The 15,409-nt window shown below is 36.3% G+C and overlaps 1 protein-coding gene across 2 annotated transcripts in view; it reads right to left on the reverse strand.

The window, feature by feature from the left end:
- Positions 1-15,409, reverse strand: part of ARHGEF12 (Rho guanine nucleotide exchange factor 12) — a 176,939-nt gene that overhangs the window by 32,148 nt on the left and 129,382 nt on the right. For both annotated transcript variants that reach the window (XM_027835496.1, XM_027835495.1), the window contains 8 exons: positions 9,040-9,132; positions 6,037-6,147; positions 5,556-5,654; positions 2,433-2,475; positions 1,759-1,864; positions 1,188-1,325; positions 690-722; positions 269-383 (listed from right to left, as the gene is read on the reverse strand). In XM_027835496.1, the coding sequence (XP_027691297.1) occupies positions 269-383; positions 690-722; positions 1,188-1,325; positions 1,759-1,864; positions 2,433-2,475; positions 5,556-5,654; positions 6,037-6,147; positions 9,040-9,132 (738 nt within the window). The remainder of the gene's footprint in view (positions 1-268; positions 384-689; positions 723-1,187; positions 1,326-1,758; positions 1,865-2,432; positions 2,476-5,555; positions 5,655-6,036; positions 6,148-9,039; positions 9,133-15,409) is intronic.

Genomic DNA, 15,409 nt, shown 5'->3' on the forward strand with positions numbered 1-15,409 from the left:
ATTTTAGGGGAAATGAAAAAAGTAGGGCAGGTGAAGGATGAGCTGAATGGAGGAATGTAAACTTGAGAAATTAAGATAAGGATACAAAAGACAAAATCTGCTGAAGAGTATTCTCACAGAATAATGTACACAGCCAATGAAAAAATCTTGGAGGGGGGAAAGGGAGGATGCTGATAATATAAATATACAATGAGGAAAATTAAACCAATACAAATAAAAGGTAGGGATCCACATAGAAGTGCAGAAACCCCCTTTACACCACTTGTACCTTGATTTTTGGCAGAAATCCAATGCGACCTCGCTTATGCTCCAAATTCCGAGGTTCTTTTACTCTGACTCCCAAATGCTTCATGTACATGAGGATCACATATTGCATTGTTGAACTAGAAGAGAAAAGATTAACTTAAATGTTACTTTTGATAAGGAAAGGTGAACAGGATAAAGGAATCAGTGACTGTTCTAGGCCTATGGGCAATATGCCTAAGGCAACAAGTGAAGCATAAACTACAATCTATAGTTACAAAGACAAATTCCATTCATGAAGAGACTAGGAAGTCTCTTTGTAAATGTATACCACTAGAGGGAGACTGTTATATTACTTATAAATCACAAAGAATGAATCATAAATTAGGATTGGGGAGTGTTTTTCTTACTGCTCCACTGAAAATGCAAGAAAATGAATATATTACCTCTTGTCTTCTTCAACAGCTTGAGCTGTCATCCTACAAACAAGAAAGTTTGGAAATAATAAATTAAAATTTAATAAGTTATCTTTTCATCACTTAACTTTGATACTCAAAACTCAAGACAGTAGATGCCAAAGCCATGTTACTAAATTCTTAGTACAAAGAATTTGGTGCCAGAGACAGTCTAATCCACAGTGGAGCTAAAATCTTTTCACCTTTATTTCATCAATTATACATGCTTTATTCTAGATATCCTATGAAATTTAAATCACAATAGATAATAAATATTTGATTTGGGGAAAAAAAACTTTTACTCATTTAACAAAAATTCTCAGAATATCAGCGTAGGAAATCACTAACATTTCATATATGTGTGTGTGTATATATATATATATATTTATTATATATTTATATATTTTTTTTCTTATGCTGATTCTTTCAATCAGTCTTTCTTATATGGTGATAAAAGAAATCTCCATTTTATAATACTCTATTACTCACAACACTTCTTCAATTTTGGCAATGATCTGCTCTGCACATGCCCGTTCTTTCTCCAGGGTTAGCCGGTCACGGTCTCGCTCTGCATCAAGTTTGGTCAGTTCACTTTCAGCTAAGGTTAGCCCCATACTACGTTTCTGCCTGAAGAGAATAAGATGAATGCTATAGAAAGACACTAGAAAAGAAGTATCTCCCTTTGGTGATGATTGGACTGTGTGTCCCTCTAGTTAACAGTTTCTGGCTCTGGGGAAAAAGACATATCTAATGTCATAATCTAATGTCACCTAGGGTGCTGGGGGAAGAAACTCTGAAGACAATCATATATCAGAACACAGATTTTATGCCCCCAAAGGGATACACTTCTCACACACAAAACACAGAGATCTACAACTGCAATCAACTGGCAGAATGGACCATGTACGTCAGTTCTACTCCACTCACAGACAGAAGACCTAGATGTTCAAGATTGGTTTGAACCATGCCCCTAAAGCCAGGGTGCAGGGATTTTAAAATCTCCCTCTACCTAAAATAATCTCTAATGATAAAATTAATTATAATCTGCCAATATACATACCTAAAGTCTTCCAAATGCTTCTGAACTTCAGGATAGACTTTATCTTGCATAGTTTGGACATAATGTCGATGCAAATCTTCAGGTATAAGTTCTGGCCTTCTTTTTTCTAAAGGAAAATAAGAAAGGAATTAACAGCATTACCTGTGAGTCAATATACATCAGCTGACAAAAAGATCAATATTACCTCTTATATTAAGTACAACCTAAAATTATTTATTAAAGACTTTATCTTTACCTCATAGCTTTTCAGCTCTAGGTTTGAACCTCTGAAACAAATGTGGTGATTAGCTACTGTATCTTTCCTTCAAGTTAAATAAATTCACTTGACATGACCTTGTAAAGAGATTACTTGGAAATCTCTCAAAAACAACCACAACAATAGTTTTATATATAATTTAAGATTTGCAAAGCACTTTACAAATATTATCTAATTTGATCCTCACAACAACCCTGGAAAATAGATGCTATTATTATCTTTATTTTACAGATGAGAAAACTGAGGCAGGCAAAGGTTAAATAACTTACCCAGGTTCACAAAGCTATTAAGTGTCTGAGGCCAGATTTTAAATTAGGTCTTGCTAACTCCAGATCCAGTGCTCTATCTGCTGCATCACCTAGCTGCTGTATATGTCTTACTCTTTGAGACTTGTAGTACCATAGATAGACTTACTTACCCAGGTCTAGAGATATTTCATCTGGAACAGAAACCTTCAAGTGCTTTAAAAAAAGGGGGGGGGAAGAGAAAAAAAAGCTAAGAAACAGCACTGTGTATCTTTCAACAAATATTTATGTGTGTATAAACACACATATACACATCTCAGTGATATAGTCTAGATTCTATGTACTCCTTAGTGCTTAGTATGGTACACATTATACTTGATCAATATTTACTTAATTATAAACATACACATTGATCTATGCTTATTGAAAACATTATATTACTTTCTTCTCAAAGCTTAAGAATAACAGAATAGCTTAAGTTCTAACATTGTTATCCACATAATGTTGAAATACCAAGAAAAAGGAGTTTAGTACCCTGGGTGGGCTGTGTATGGAGCATATGTTGGCTGCCATGGACAAAAAGCTGCACGGGATGAGGTGTGGGATGTCTTCCACCAGTGGAATGTCTGTCTGTACCACCAGAAGAAGTAACCACACTGACGAGATTATAAATCCACTTTAGTATTTACAATCTCGTTGACTATGTCCTTACTTATCCAAATCTGTTATATCTAGAACATTTTTATATTTGACCCATCAAAGAGTTTCCTTTAGGAAAAAAATTCATTTTGGGGGTTTTGAATCAAAGATGTTTTTCTGGGTACTTACAACAAACATTACATGTCTGGTTAGTGTGTCCTCCTAGCCATTTTGCTATCTAAGTTCACAGAGCTAATGCTTCAAGAGAAAGAAGCCAAATAATTTAACTACAATATAAAAATTTTGCATCCTTTCCAGTTCTAAAAATCAGAAAATTCATCATTCTCTGAGACTGCATCAACTCACACCTTATTAGTACTTTCAGTATCCTCTACCCCACTGATCTGAGGACTACAGAGCAGAGCAAAGAGTTTTCTCAAAGTCACTATTTAAACAGGGCTCCCAGGCCAGTCACCTCTTCATTTCCCACTTACTTGTACCTTTTTGGACTTTATCATCCCACCCTACCCCAATTCCCACCCTCTTGCTTTTCAGTTTCCTTTTGTGTATTGCCTTCCCTCATTAGATTGTAAGATCCTTGACAACACTGACTATCTTTCTTTTTCATATTTATACCCCCAGCAATTAGCCCAGTGCCTAGGCACAGAATAAGCATTTAAAAAATGTTTACTAAGTAACTTAATTGATTATTCCAAAGTGAAAAAATGAAGTAAATTTCACATAAGTTTACAGGTAGTACAATTAATTGATTGCTTATTTGGAGCAATATGGGAAAATTAATACAATTTATATATTATCAAGGTCCTCTCAGTTATCTCATCACCATGTAGAGATGAGTTTTCAAAGACTATGCCATCAGGATTCAAGTCCTGGCAGTTCCTATGCAGCAGGAAAGGCTTTTGGTGTGGGTCTAGATGGCGAACCATCTAATAGCCAGATTAAGTTTAGACAGATAATCTCCAGAAGGTTGCCTACTAGGTGAGGAACATTTTTCATAACAGCTAATCAAGACGACCTTCTATAAAGGACAGCAATATGCTTTGATCAGCAAAAGTACTCATAGGAATGAAATCATGTTGAGTTTGAAGTACAGAAATATACACCATCACATGTTTTTTAAAACCTCATCTGAGACTCATAATTTGGAGGTACAAAATCAGAGATGCTTTTTCTAGATAAACACAGTGAACTCTCTGTATAGAATACACTCAAAAGTCATTTTGCTATGTAAGTTTACAGTGCTTTTCACTTGAGGAAGTACTGGATATAAATGTTGTATTTTTAGAGTCATACCACCTCTGCTTAACTTTCTGCAATTATGCTTATTGAATTAAAATAATGAATGGGTAGGTGCTTTTAGCTACGCTTTATTTGGTATTCTCCCTCTAAGGATGTTCAAGGAATTATAAAATATCTGATTTATATATAATAACCACTTCAGTTAAAAACCTTCCAAAAAGGTCTTTAGCTCTAAGATTGAGTAATAAGTCACAAGAGTTGCAGGCTATGGTTCTAGTAATTTAACAAAAGGGTGCAGAACATAGTAAGAGACTTCTAATATTTCAGCAAGAAATGTAATATGGAAGTTCTTAAAAACTGAGTTTCAACGCTTTTATTTGATTGAATTAGATAATGAACAAATCACCATTTCTTAAAGTGTTTAGATGTGTGTTTATTTTAAATTCCCATTTATTTATAAGTAAGCATTATCTAAAGCAGGTAAAACCACTGGGTTATACCAAATTCATAACATGAAGGACAATAATGTTAGCTTAAGATCCAATAGTAATATTATGTTATGTGAGATGGCTTTCTGGGAAACAGAAGGGGAAGGTTTACTAGGGATAAGTATGATGACATAAAAAACAGAAGACATCAATAAAAACTTATTTAAAATTTTTTTTAAAGCCAGCATTGATGACTTATCCTGAGTGGCTAGTATAAAATGAAAATGCACGAAATACAAATATACTTGGGAAATTTGAACACAATTAACAATTTTAATGAAAATAAGATTTTTTACTTAAGAAAAATGAGTAGTTTTGATAATAGCAATATATACAGGGTCTTACCAAATTTGCTAATTGCTATTCCCTAATATTTAGCCCTAAAATAGGTTAAAATGTTAATATTTTGTTGTGGGAAAAATCCACTAACTCATTATGAATGACATTTTTCCGTATTTTAATTTTAAAAATATTTATTATGTGCCAAACACTTCACTTAGAATGTAATTAGGCAAGTATTACAAAGACTATGTGTACATATACACAAATAAACATATGAATACACACTCCAAAACACACACTTGTGTACATTTATATGTTTTAATTCAACAAACATCTGATTACACATTAACTTAGAAATATATTCCCCAAAAGGAAATGAGGAATCCCCTAATTGATGCTGCTTCATTTTTGTACTCCTTTTAGGCATGCATCACATCTTAATTTATCTCATATTTATCTATATATATATATGTCAACTCCTACTAGACTGCAAATTTTTTGAAGACAAGGACTTTGTTTACTTGTCTTTTTATCTCACACAGCAGGTAACACAATTAAGCATATGGTAAGTGCTTAATAGTTGGTGGACATTAAATTAAAGATGAAAATATGAAATTGGCAACTCACTGCGGCTCGGTCCAGGAAAAACTGGTGAAACTCAAGGAAGATGCGCCGAGTTTCCTTGGAATTGGTCTGTTTATACAAGTCTGAATAAAGATAACAGAGCTGTAGTAGAGGAAAAAAACAACAAAGAGAGAGAAAGTGAGAGGTCATCATATATTCAATCTGTTCATTTTCTCAAAGAATAATCATAAGACTTCATAAGTTATTTTAAGAAATATTATTACCAAGTTGCCACTACTCTGAAAGGAGCTTCATTGTGATTTTATTTATCTTTAGATTTGTCCTGCTATGTCAGATGAATAGGAAAAGTCTGAACTTCATGGGCAAGAATTCTTCCCCATTTCTCCATTTCCCACCCGACCCCACCCCACCCCACGTTTTAACTCTTGTATAAAATGTGAACACTTGAATTTTAAGCTTTGAGAGGACTAAGGTTTACTTGTAAATAATAACAATAATTATATGTCAAACAATGATGTTTCACCAATGTTGCAGGGTCGAACTGTGAAACCACATGGTGTAAGAACACAGCTAGGTGAGCAGGGCGGGATCTCAGCAATTCAATACTTTGGAAGCAGCTGCATTGTCCATTAATCTGTGAAGAGGAATAGTTTTACATTGAGAGATTTATTATATTGGGTGTGTGTGTGTGCGTGCGTGTGTGTGCGTGCGTGTGTGTGTTGTATTTTTTCAACTGGGAAGGAGGAAGAGAAAATTCAAGACTGTTAAGAGTAATTATAAGAATTCATAAGCAAAATAAACTATAGAGTCTTTCTCTCTGGAGATCTGTCAACATTTCAGGGTAGACAGAATGGGTCTCTGATGGTGAAGGAATGAACTAGATTAGATGGCTTGGCTTCAATAATGTAGGGAATCAAAAAATTACAAAAACTCATTTTATTCGAAGTGAAATTATGGCCCTTCTTCCTGTACTAAATAATAGCTATCCTACAAAGCGGATAGAATGCTGGGCACAGGGTCAAGAAAACTCATCTTCCTGAGTTCAAATCTGGCCTCAGACACTTCCTAGCTGTGTGACCCTGGACAAGTCACTTAACCCTGTTTGACTCAGTTTCCTCATCTGTAAAATGAGCTGAAGAAAGAAATGGCAAACCACTCCACTATCTTTGCCACGAAAACCCCAAACAGGGTCACAAAGAGTCGGACACAAATGAAAAATGACTGAACAACAAAGCAGTCTTTTAACTCAGCAATGGATTTCTTTACCTTTTGGACAATCAGTCAATAATCACTTATTAAAGTGATGCAATGAAAAGAGCACTGGACATGGAGTCAGGAAGACCTAAGTTCAAAGTCAGTCTCAGATACTTACTAGCTGTGTGACCCCAGCAAGTTACTTAACCTCTGGCTCTGACAATAATAGCACCTACTTCCAAGGGTTTTGTTTTGTTTTGTTGGGGGGAGGTGTTGTTTTTGTTTTTAGAGGATAAAATGAGATAGTATTTGTAAAGTGTTTTATAAGTTTTAAAGCATAAATGCTAGTGATGGTGATGATGATGATGCATTAGTGATACAAAGACAGAAGTGAAACCATCCCTGCCTTTGAAAGCTCACATTCCACTGTGGGGAGATAACATATACCTATGTAATTATATTTAAAATATATATTAAATAAATACAAGGTAAAAGAAGGGGAGAGAAAGGCAGTAGTAGCGAGGGAATTCATGAAAGGCCTCACTCATAAAACGTGACATCTGTACTAAGTTTTGAAGAAAATTAAGGATTCTAAGAGGTGGCGGTAAGGAGACAAGGTATTTCTGGTATGAAAGATAGTCTGTGCAAAGGCATTGAGACAGGTGATGGAATGTCTTGCATGAGAAATAGCAAGAAGGATATTCTGTCTGTACCCTAGAATGCATAAAGTGGGATGATATAGAATAAGACTGGAAAGGTAGGTTAAAGCCAAGTTAAGGAATTTTTTAATGGCAAAGTTCGTATTTGAGATAACAGGAAGACATTAGGAGAGTCCCATGGATCTGACTAGTATTTTGGAAAATCACTTTGGCAGCTGTGTATGGAATAGGTTGAAGAGGGAAAGAGACCAATCAGCAGGGTAACAGCAATGAGAGAGGTGTTGGGGACTTGAACTGGTAAAGTGGTCATTTGTGCAGAAAGAACAGGATATATTCAAGAGATATTGTGGAGATAGAAACAGTAAGACAAGACAACCAACTAGGTACATATCTCATTTTATCCTCAAAAAACATTGAGGATTATGATGAAGCTAAACTCGTGGGCAAGTAGAAGAATGATGATGCCCTCAACAGAGATGAGGAAGAAAGGTGGATTTTGGAAAAAAGATAATGAATTCTATTCAGGGTATGTTGAGTTTTAGATGCCAAATAAGCATAAGTTAGAGCAGAAGTTACCAAAGTAGGGGCCACTCCTTGAACCATAAAGTGTGAGTGATCAACCAGTTGGAGAGTGTGAAGATGAGCTGTATCTCATCCTCCATAGGCAATAGCTTCCTAACTAGTCTCCCTGCCTCAAATCTCTCTGTTCTCCAATCCATCCTCCATGCAGTTGCCAAAGTGTTTTTTCAAAGTGCAGATCTGACAGTGTCACTCCCCTATATACTAAAACTTCAGTAGCTCTCTACTGATTCTAGGGTCAAATATTATTTCTCTTCAACTTATTCTTTTTAATTTTTATTTCTGTGTAAGTTTCAGGATGTATATAATTACTAATACAGAATTATCTGAATATAATTTATAAATAAGTAAATATATAGCCAATAAGCAAATAAAAATATTTTGGAAGAGTATACTCAAAAAAAAAAATCTTTTTTTTTGTTTGTTTTTGTTTTTGTTTTTTAGGCAATTAGGTTTAAGTGACTTGCCCAGGGTCACATAGCTAGTAATTGTCAACTGTTTGGTCTGAGACCATATTAGAATTCAGGTCCTCCTGACTTTAGGGCCAGTGCTCTAGCCTCAAAAAAATATCTTGCTAAGGGGTATATGATCAAAAAAGTTTGGAGACTATTAGCTTAGAAAATGGAGAGTGAACTTATGTGTTTTTATTAAAACTATCACTAAGTTTCTTTGCTACTCAGTCTATGAATCATATAATTAAGATAATACTATCACTATAATTATCCTATATCAACTCAAATTTTGGGAGATTTAGGTGTGAGGAAATAGGTAACAAGAGGGTAGGCAAGATAAGGACAAGCTTGAGCTTAGCTTTTTTTTTTTTTTAAGACTACTCAAAAGAAAAAAATTCTAATGGATAATTACGGAATGCATTCAGTGCCCCAAAGTCATATAAGCTTTAACATCAGAGCCTTTACTACTAGGGAGAAGTTTAAGGATAAAAATAGCAATTCACCTAAGAGACTGTCAGATTGAAAATTCAGCATCAAATCCTGGAAACTGCTGTTTCATGGCCCCAGGAAGGTGTTAGTTTTTGTTAACAAACTGGGCAATATCTTAAAAACTGATAGTTCCTGCTTTAGAGAAAACATCACCTGTTCATGTTCGGTGCCAAAGTCATCATCCTCTGCTCCAATGATCTGAGGTGCTGTTCGAATTAAGGGACTCCCAATGTTTGATTGAGTGTCCTGGGAAAGAATAATATATAAAGAACCAGTTGTTAATATTTCAGTCAGTAAGCATTTATTAAAAGACTCCTAAGTGCCAGGTACTACGCTTAGTGCTGGAGATAAAAAGAAAGGCAAAAAATAGTCCCTGCTCTCAAAGAGCTCATAATCTAATGGTGGAGACAAAATGAAAAAACTATGTACAGACAAGATACATACAGAATTAAGTGAAGATAATCAGTCGAGAGAAGGCACTAGAATTAAGTGAGAACCTGGAAAGAGAAGTAAAGTCATTCTCAGGCCTAAAAGACTTGACTTAGGTAACCTCAAATAGAAGCCCTCAAATATTTCAAAACATGGATCACTTTGCCAGGGAGAAAATCACCTAGAAGCCTGACCTAACCCTCTTCCGTTTGCCACAGAAGCTTTCTTTGGAGATAGAGTCCATGTTTTACTACACTCTTGGCTACTAAATCTTTGTTATTTTATACAATAGGACAAGGGAAGAACAATGGGAGGAAGGGGTAGGGCCAGGAATGGAGAAGAGGAAGAAGGAGGAAAATACATTTTTATTGTGCTCCTATTATTTTCAAGGCATTGTACTCAGCATTGGACCACACTATCAGATGAAACCTAAGATTTTGTACTCTTATAATCCATTCACTGTGCCTTCAGGTAGCTTTCCTCACATCAGTGGGAAAGAATTCATTATGGCAGTCATAGTATTTAAAACTGAAGAGATGACAGTCCAAATCTCTCACAAAATGGTTGAGAAAACAGGTCCTAAGAGGTTAAGGAGCTTTCTCAAGTCCACAGATCTTGTTAGTAACAAGAGCTGGGTCTCAGTTACCCTGATCCCAAGTTCCGTCATTTTTCCACTATGCCAAGCTATCTCCTTTGATATATGGTAGTTAAAAGTATGTGGAAATCATACTCTAATTCTTTCAAATGTTCTAAACCTGCAAGTCTTAACCAATCAAGTGGCTAACTAATGCTCTTTTCTCTTCTTTCTTATCCCATTTTGGTTGAGAAACTTTATCCAAAAACCAAATTCTACCTTTGCATTTTAGATTAAGCCATGAATCCTACCATACTTTAATACTGTTTTAAAGTAATCAGAAGTGGCTTAAATAAAATAATTGTCATTATGGTTCATTGGGTACCTACATGGTTTTTTTTCCTTTTATAGATCTCTCATTTTAGGGGTATAGCCTGTATAGTGAGGGGTCTAATATTCAGGGTAATAGATAACTTGGAAGGAGAAAGAATAAATGAGATTCTCAGCTAAAGTTGTTGCTATTTGAGCATTTGAAAATTTAGCCACTATTTACTTAATCATATATCCACTTCAGCTGACAAATTGTCAACACATGAGCTACAGAAACTAGGTCTCCTATCATCATTTGCCTCATTAATTGACTCACTGAAGTTCTAGTATTGGTAAATGATCCATTCTATGGTAACCCATTCATTTGAGGCTAATTCAGTACCAGCAAATTATTTAACAGAGACCGCCAAAATATTTTTTAGCAATTACTAATCAAGCTAAGATAAATGAAGTATCCTTATGTCCTGACATGTTTAATACCACTTGGAATCCTTTTTAAACAACTTCCCAACTCTCTCAGATTCTTCTCCTCTCTGATAGGAGGGCTGGAGGGTAGAGTACTAAACTCCTCCCAAAGCTTTCCTTTACAGAAGGCTGGGATCTGAACCTTCTAGGTAATTCTCCACTTTCTATTAGCAGCTCTCTTAGGTTTGGAATGCACAGAACAGCACAGCCTTCCTCCCCCAGATATACACAGACAGGCTGCAGGCCGCCCCCTTTTCAGTCTCCTTTTGAGTACTGTCTTTCCTTATTATACTGTAAACTCCTTGAGGGTAGGAATTACGTTTCTTTTGGTTTGTTACTCCCAGCACTTAATACAGTACCTGTCACATAGTGAGTGTTTAATAAATGTGTACTGTGTTGAATTATATTTTAAATTACAATTTCTAATATTCTTTTTTTTTCAAATTAAAAGTGAGAAGTTGTGAATGAATCTGATTGATATATATTGTGAGTTATTATGACAATCATATCTCTTTTCTATGGAAGATAAGCATAATTCATTTCCCACCTTGGGTCTGAAATCAACTCTTAGTTGTAGACTCTAATGGAAACTTCAATGCAGTAAAGAAAACATATGTGACGTTGCATACCAGACAGAGAAGACAAAAAGTGATAACGACCTCTTATCTTACCTATATGTAACACCATTAGTACACCTAAGCTTTAGCTGCTATTAGAAACAATAACTGACTGTTTCAGGGGAAGAAATGATAAATCTAGTTCAAGAAGGTCTTTAAAATTATAGTACACTCTAAACATATATGTAGCTTAAAAAAAAAATTGTTTCTACTTAAGATGTTTGGATCTAGCTTCTTCTAGGTATTTTCTGAACCCTGCTAAAATTAAACAGTATCATCCACCATAAAGTGCTACCACATAGCCAGTTTGTAAGCAATACTCCTCATAACACAACCCTGAGGCATTGGCTGGATTCATAGGAGCTGTTAAGTTTACCTAAGTGGGAAGGACAGTTTAAAGGAAGGTTTTAATTATAAACTGGAAAATATTTTTTTCTAGAGAACATTTTCAAACAATGTGACAGGAGAAGCAAAGAGTAGCATAAATAATCCAAAAACCAAATAATTTAGAATTATAGAATCTAAAAGATGGAAAGAGCTCACATCATCTAACCTTTTCATTTTATAGATCAAGAGGCTGAGGCTCAGAAAGGTTGAACTATTTACCTCAATGTCACATTAATTTTGTATTTGTATGACTTTTGTCGCATTAATTACCTGTCTAATTATATCTTGCCAAACTTAGCACGTTTAAATGAGCCTGCCTTCAGATATACTACTTGAGAAGGTATCTCATATTCCTGGAACAAAAATACACCATATGGATAAGCATCCAATTCATTCAAATATTTACTGAGCAACTGTCTGGAAGGCACTTTTTAAAGGTGTTGCAAAGAATATGAAGATTTAAAGAAAAAAAATACAACCTCAACCTCCAAAGAATTGGCAAACTAAAAGGAGAGATAACATATATAATTACAATAAGAAGCAGAATGGTGGAAACTCTGAGTGCCCTCTCCAAAGTTACTAATGATCTCTTAGTTGCTAAATCCAATGGTCTTTTCTCAATCCTCATTTTCCTTGACTACTCTGCAGCCTTTGACATTGTTCATCTCTCTCTCCTCTTTGATACTTTCTTCTCTCTGGGACACCACTCTCTCCTGGTTTTCCTCCTACCTCTCTGACCACTCCTCTTTCTCCTTTGTTGGGATCCTCCAGAGCACACCCCTTAACCACAGATGTCCCTCAGGGTTCTCTCTGGGCCCTCTTCCTTTCTCCCTCTACAACACTATTTCACTTGGTAATTTCATCAACTCCCATGTATCTAATTACCATTTCTATGCAGATTCTAAAATCTGCCTTTCCAGCCTCAATCTCTCTCCTGACTTTCAATCTCACATCTCCAACTCCCTTTCAGTGGATGTCCAGAGAAATTTTAAACTCCCCACATTCAAAACAGAACTTCTATCTTTCCTTTAAAAAGCTTAAAAAGATCAAGGTCTCAAGGGCAGCTAGGTGACAAAGTAGATAGAGCACCGGCCATGAAGTCATGCGGCCCTGAAGTCATGAGGAACTGAGTTCAAATTCGGCCTCAGACCAAACACTTGATTTTTACTAGCTGTGTGACCTTGGGCAAATCACTTAACCCCAATTGCCTTAAAAAAAAATAAAATAAAAAAGACCAAGGTCTCCCACTGCATCAAGGGCCATCTCCTGTTGTCCTGATCTATATCTTGCCACTGGACCCAAAGGGCTCCTGAGAAGAAAGTGAGGCTGGTGACTTTGCATAGCCCTCTGTCACTTAAATCCAATTCACTTGCATGTCATGGCTTCACCTCCCTGATGTCATGGTCCTCATGGAGAATGAATGACAAACAACAACAGAGGGCAACACCATCCCCCAGTCTCTCAACCAGGAGTCATCCTAGATTCCTCACTATCTCTCATCCCCTATATCCAAGTTGTTACCCTGTTGATGTCACCTTTGCAACATCTCTCAAGAACACCCCTTCTCTCTGACACTGCCACCACTTCGGTGCAGGCTCTCATCAAGTCACATCTGGACTACTGCAATAGCCTGTGGATGGGTCTGCCTGCCTCAAGACTCTTCCCACCCCAATGACTTTCCTAAAGAGCAGGTCTGATCATGTCACTTCTCCTACTCAATAACCTCCAGTGTCTCCCCATTGCCTGCAGGAGCAAATACAAAATCCTCTGTTTAGCATTCAAAGCCCTTTCATAACCTAGCCTCCTCCCACCTTCTCAGTCTTCTTACATCTTACTCATCAGCACATAATTTTTGATCCAGGGATCCTGGTCTCCAGGCTGTTCCACAGACAAGACATCCTGTCTCTCTGCTCCAGTCATTGTCTCTGGCTATCCCTCATGCCCAGAATACTGTCCCTTCTCTGCTCTGCCTATAGACCTCCTTGCTTCCTTTAAGTCCCAACTAAAATCTTATCTTTTACTGGAAGCCTTCTCTGATACCTCTTAATTTTAATGCCTTCCCTCCACTAATTATTTCCTATTTATCCTATGTAGGGCTTGCTTTGTATTTGTTTGCATGTTGTCTCCCTCACTGTATTGTAAGCTCCTAGAGGGCAGGAACTATCTTTTGCCCCTCCACTTCTTTTTTTTTCTTTGCATTCCTAGTGCTTAGAACAGTGCTTAGCACATAGTAGGCACTTACTAATTACTGATTTATTAATTGATTGCTTCACTGGTACCCATGCAAAACAGAATAAAGTGATAAAGGCTTTACCACTCCCTGTGGTAAACTTATGAAAGAACATGGATAAGAGTCACATAAGATGAACATTAATGACTGGGTTATAACATATATTGCTGGAGGGAACTCCCAAATCAATGATATCACAGTTCCATCAGGTTATTTAAGTTACTATCAATATAAGGCAAATACCATGAGTAGTATAAATAATGAGAACTGAAAATTCAAAAGTGCAAGAAAACCAAAAGGACTGACAACTTAGAGAAATGACTCATAACTTTAAAAAATGAAACATAATAAAAATAAAAGTTGTGCACTTATATTTTAAAAAATAACTACCACCCAAGTATGAAGATTGGACATTGGAGGGGGAGAGGGGAAAGTGACAGAGTTAGAAGGGTATTTATTTGAAAAAGACAAATGAGTTTGTAGTGGGTTCCAAGATCAATGAGTCAACAGTATGATGTGGGAGTCAGAAAAAAAAGTAATGCAGTATTATGTTGAATTAAAAGAAGTTTAGGGTCCAGAAGAGGGATGTTAATATGTTTATTGTAGTCTACCCAATCAGACCACATCTTAAGAACTATGTCTACTTCAAGGCACTGGAAGTCAAAAGAAAGAGGGATAAGCTTGTGAGGAGCCTGAAGTCATGCCATATATGGAACTAGGGAAGAAGAATTAAAGGCATGGTGTCAAGAATAAAGGAAGAGAATCATACCACATGAGGACTGATTGAAAGAAGTGGAGAAGATTTGGTGGGGAAGGGGAAGGTAACAGAGAGAGATGGTAGAATGAACCCTCAAGTATCTTAAAGGTTGTCAAGAACAAGACGGATCTGGCTTTACCTGCTTGGTCCTAGAAAACAGATACAGAACTAAAATCTATAAATTACAGCAATGCACATTTGGTTTAGAAAAGGAAGAGATTCCTATCTTGTAGAGGTCTAAAAATGGAATACAGATAGTGTACTCCTATTCATCAGAGGTCCTGAAACAAACTGGATGACTATTTATCATGTATACTCTAGAGGGGATTCATGTTTCAGGAAGGAGTTGGACTACAATCAGGGCTTCTTAAACTTCTTCCACTCATGACCCCTTTTCAGAGTTTTGGCTATGTCCTTGATGTTGCATAGTCTGAGGGAATACACAGCGCAAAGCGTGCATGCTTTGTGTTCAGAACCAAGGCCGCAGTGAAGTTACATGATGCAATACCGGCCAGCACTACCAGAAACACCTCAGATTCATTATGCATTTGATTTTTAATTAATTTTTGATCACTGCACATTTAGAAACTTTTTCCTGTTGCCAAATTTTTCATGACCCCATATGGGGTCGCAACTCACAGTTTAAGAAGCGCTAGACTAGATGACTTCTTTGGTCTCTTTGTGACTCTAAGATTCTATAATGTCATGACTTCTGACCACACTCTCCTCTTCCC

This window comes from Vombatus ursinus, unplaced genomic scaffold (genome assembly GCF_900497805.2).
Source record: "Vombatus ursinus unplaced genomic scaffold, bare-nosed wombat genome assembly UNPS02014816.1, whole genome shotgun sequence".
In the NCBI taxonomy this organism is placed as follows: Eukaryota; Metazoa; Chordata; class Mammalia; order Diprotodontia; family Vombatidae; genus Vombatus; species Vombatus ursinus.